This window comes from Uranotaenia lowii, chromosome 3, assembly GCF_029784155.1.
Source record: "Uranotaenia lowii strain MFRU-FL chromosome 3, ASM2978415v1, whole genome shotgun sequence".
In the NCBI taxonomy this organism is placed as follows: domain Eukaryota; kingdom Metazoa; phylum Arthropoda; class Insecta; order Diptera; family Culicidae; genus Uranotaenia; species Uranotaenia lowii.
The window spans coordinates 36,729,038-36,733,597 of record NC_073693.1 but is presented as its reverse complement, the minus strand read 5'-3'; the positions used below and the strand labels follow the sequence as shown (position 1 = coordinate 36,733,597).

At 36.3% G+C, this 4,560-nt stretch overlaps 1 protein-coding gene across 1 annotated transcript; it reads right to left on the bottom strand.

Moving 5' to 3' along the window:
• Window positions 1-227: 227 nt before the first annotated feature.
• LOC129752096 (ester hydrolase C11orf54 homolog) lies at window positions 228-1,305 on the bottom strand. Its single transcript, XM_055747888.1, has 2 exons — window positions 1,149-1,305; window positions 228-1,083 (listed from the first exon to the last, which is right to left on the bottom strand). The coding sequence occupies exons 1-2, from the start codon at window positions 1,303-1,305 to the stop codon at window positions 293-295; spliced, it is 948 nt and encodes a 315-aa protein (XP_055603863.1). The 3' UTR covers window positions 228-292.
• Between the last annotated feature and the right edge of the window lie 3,255 nt (window positions 1,306-4,560).

The following is a 4,560-nucleotide window of genomic DNA, read 5'->3' as shown; positions in this document are numbered from 1 at the left end:
TAACATAAACATAAAAAATTTACAAAAAAAATTAACACAAATCTCCCATAGAGAGCCTACCGCAAAATTCAATTTGTCAATCAACGAACAAAACCCTCAACACTTGTTTTCCGTTATCAGCGCAGCTTACCAAAAACCGCTGCGTTCGCCCATATAATTGCCGCGATGACCTCAAGAGAAGATGATTGAATGCTCGGAAGGGATCAAATAGGTTAACCACCAGCAGCTTGTCGAACAAGTTTTTTTTTGTTTATTTTTTCCGTAATTGATTAACAATAAAAAAAAACTTCTCTCAGTCTCGTCCGTATTTATGCGTGATAAGCGGCTTATCTACTCGTACAATTTTTTCTCCAACGTTGAAGTAACCCTCGTACTCGACGATATCCGGTGTTGTATCGATATGATAATGGCCGCCCTCGCCGTGTTTGGAGAAGCTGTGGAAGTGCTGCAGCCGTAAATCTAGATCATACTCATTGGTGACGAGGGTTCCGACGGCGATCAACGGGGCGGACATGTTGAAAAAGTTAAGCCACTCGTTCAGTTCATGCTCACTGTTGAGGGGCGTTTCCGAGAACGGTGACATAACGTGTTGCCTGGCTTTGCCTTGTTTCAGGAGGAAAACACCACCCAAGCCTACGGTTCTCTCGCCGTAGAATCGTTCTAAAGTCGTCCGAATGCTGGCGATGAAGTCTAGATCACCGGTTCGCTTTTTGCAGTGGACTCGTAGAACTTTTCCTGGAGCGCCTTCGGAGACAAAGATATTCCCCAAAAGGGCACAGCGAGTTTCGGAGCTAGGGATTTTCTTGAGCAGCGCCTTCTTGCGATCCGGTGTGATCTGGGCCAGATGGCTTTCGCTGACCACGTGTCCGTTGGCTCCGACCCTCAGATTGTACATGCCCTCGCAGTTGGAGTCCACCAGCGGATACGGACCAGCTCCCGCTCCAATGGCCACGAACTCTTTCTTGGTCGAATTGATAGCTTTTTGGCAAACCTCAACCAAATCGTAAAGTTTGGTGTAGTCTACGGTGGGAAGCAAATAGGGTGGTCCTCCCAGTTCCACCAAAGTGGGACTGCCGCCGAGTCCTAGAATTGGCAACACATTAAGAGATTAACATTTGATGGTGTTTGGTGTGAGATCTTTTTGTTACCTCGTCCAGCCAGGTGGAATGGTCCCTCAGTAAGGTTGGGGCAATCGACCACTTCAACCTCGACTGTTGCAAAATTGCTCTTCATACCAGATGAAACGACTGAAAATATTTGAGAAACAAATTGTTTTTTTTTAAACTTAGTTGTTATCATATGCATTTTAACTTGAAGTTATCGCTATAAAGACTTAAATGACTTAAAACGCCCAAAAGTCTTGAAGACTAAAAAGCCTTGATATTTAGAGTTTAAAGACTTAAAAGACGAGGAAGGCTAAAAAGACCTGAAAAACTTACATTCAAAACATTTAACATTAAAAAAACTTAAAACACTACTAAGTTTTCACTGAATCAAATAATTGGAAAAATCTAACTCTGAAGACTGATTAGATTAAAAACGGCTTATTGATAATTTAAAAAAAAGCAATTTATAATCTTTTCATAATTTCATTAGTTTACAGCATTTTTGAACTAAGTAAGCTAAAGGTAACTTTTAATGTGAAATCAGGCACAGAACCCAAAAATGAAATTAAAAAATTTCACTAAACAGTTCTTCAGTAATGCTCCAAATACGGAATTTTGGAAAAATTAATAAAAGTACTTATACTTATATTCAAATATCTCTAAACCCTGTAATTAGATTTAGTACTCTTTTTATATTAATTTTAAGTCATCATTTGGACCAATATGTGTTCCGTTGATTTGTAATAAATAAATAAATCTCTGCATAACTTAAATTTTAAATATCTTTTTTGTATATTAAAGGTGAATAAATTTACTATCGATCATTTATTTACTGTTCAAGGTCTTCGATAACTCAATATCATACAGACTGGCTACGTATTGGAAAGTAAATTTATTTTGTTTTTTAAACTCAGGAAAAAATAAAATCGAAAAACATTTTTGACGATTGCCATTTTTCTATTGTCGTTAGCGAATTAGCTAAGCAAGTATCTTTTTGTAAATCAAATTTTTGTGTCGAATTTGTTGTGGAAAAATGACAATTCGCGGCCACTTGATTCTTCAATGTTTCTATCCCCGCGCACGAAAAGTCTTCTAGTGAATAGGTACCAGCAGCTAAACGTAGAGAACTTCTTCGAAAAGGTAACAAACGTTTCATAAGTTTAACATTACATTCATACTAGAGTGACCCAAATGACCCGACTTTTGGAAAAGCTATGCGCTGTGAAACTGATCCTAGGCCTAGTACAAGATTTAATGCCAAATTTGGGCCAGGTCGGACCACGGGAAGGGGTCGCTCAACAAGCCTGAAGTTTGTATGGGATGGTTTTCATAAAAGTATAAAAGGCTAAATTATGGCTAAAATTTCATCCAAGGATTGCATTTCTATTCGAGTAGGGATAAAAAAATTATTAGGCTTCAGAAATGGGCTAACTTTTAAAGGGCGGATATTCATCACTGTTAATTACCCTTCAAAAAGTTAGCTTATCAGGCTGGAACAAATATCAATTTCTTCTTTTATCAACCCTCCCTCCCCCAGCGAAATTTTCAAAAATCCCGAAGGGGGAAATAAATAAAATTTGAAGTATTTTATGTAAAATTCGAAAAAAAAAATCAAATACCCTAAAGATTACAAGACCAAAAAACAAGTTGTGGAATATGAGAGTTAAAGCTTAGTTCTTATAGAAATGGGACAGTTACGAATGCGTGTATCTCAAAAACCTTTCGTTTGATTTAAAAACTTTCTTTGAAGGAAATGAAAATAATCTTATGATTATTCATGAAAAAATTTGAAAAAATATATTTATCGTTTTTTTGTAAGAATAAAGTCTACTTTATTCTTGGTACCTCCCATCGGCTAGCGCACACTTTTTTCAGTCATGATATTGATCAGTTTTTCAAACTGATACTTCGTCTAATCTGTAGTTTAGGTGGCTACATCCTCTTTCTTCAATTTCCGCTACTTTTCGGACCAATACTTCTCTTTCAAAAGAAACTGAGGGCAATTTAGTGGATACAGATGTTTCGAAATTAACAAATTTGATTATTTTTGAGCCACTTTTTTTAGCGTGTTTAGTGGAATTTCTGCTGGCAAAAACTGGCAATAACGAAGTAAAAACATCATGAGATTAACTTGAAGTATAATCGGTTAGTATAGATCGTAGTTTGCGAAGGGTACATAAAAGATTACTCCTTCAGGCTTTTAAAAACGGCTAAAACCATAGTTTTCGTTTTGAATATTAATATTTCTTTACACAGGACTAGAATTTTGTCAAATCAGAATATTTTATACAAAATAACCAGCAAATACATACTTTAATATACTCGAAACCTTGCCACGAGCAGACATGGTAGAGGATTCAAACGCTGGAATTTGTTCAAAAAAGGGTATTTCATAAGTTTTGTCGTTCATCAGAAATCATTTGTCCCATAGCCTCGGAACCGGCTATACAGCTTACGAGCTCCGGAACTAGCAAAAATTTAGTGTTTGAGATGTGGTTTGGATGACTCATTACCAGGAAGCACTTTTAGCTTATCGGAGGAAAATTTTTTTTTGGAAATTTCAGCGATCGTTAGTTTTTCGCTTTTTGAAAATTAGAAAAGCTGGTATGAGACTTGATTCCTTGATGACCCTTAGCCGGAGTTGCCGATCATATGCTTCACTCCAATGCTTGATTTGAACTTTGTGGACATTTTTGACAGTATTTGCATACTTTTCCACCACTCACATACAGTAATTCTTCGAATAATCGAAAGTTTTGTCAACTATCAATGTCATTATAACCAATGTGATAATTTTGAATGTTAATAGTTACTAGTGAACGAGCTATTAGCAAAAGAAAGTGTCCCATTTCTAAAAGAACTAAGCTTTATTAAACCTTTTGTGTGCCCGATTTGATTTAATTTTTCGATAAAAAAAATACTTGGGTTTTATGCAATGATATAGTATGCAATTTTGTTGCATACAAACATTCTTGCAATTTATTCCAATTTATTTGTTTTTTGCATTATTTTTTATTATCCCCCCCCCCCCGCAATGTTCCAACTCCGAGTGACAAAATAGGAATTTGAAATTTGTTCCGGCCTTATTGAAGCTTAGTAACTTTTTTTATCTTAACTCTAATCGAAATGCAGTCTTGGGATGAAATATTTGTTACGTTAAGTTTAAGAAAAACCGTATTCAAAAGAAATCGGGATTTGATCAATGATAACGATGAAAAACTGGGTTTCAAGTTCTTTCCGAACAAAATGTTTCAAAATCCCCTGGAAAATCTTCCCTGGATCCGATCTGGCACAAATTCGGCAGGAGATCTTGTACTAGGCCCTGGATCAATTTTCGCCACCAGCGCCTAATATTTCACAAGTTTGAAATTTCCCATACAAGGAGGTAGTCGGGGTAATGTTTTAATCAATATTTTCTACCATATATCGAATACCCGACTGAAAAAAAACACCA

Excerpts from the sequence above, each read along its gene's own strand:
- LOC129752096 (XM_055747888.1), bottom strand. The coding sequence starts at position 1,305 with ATGCATATGATAACAACTAAGTTTAAAAAAAAACAATTTGTTTCTCAA. Across the intron at positions 1,084-1,148 it reads ATTCCACCTGGCTGGACGAG|GACTCGGCGGCAGTCCCACT; the intron begins GTAACAAAAAGA and ends TGCCAATTCTAG.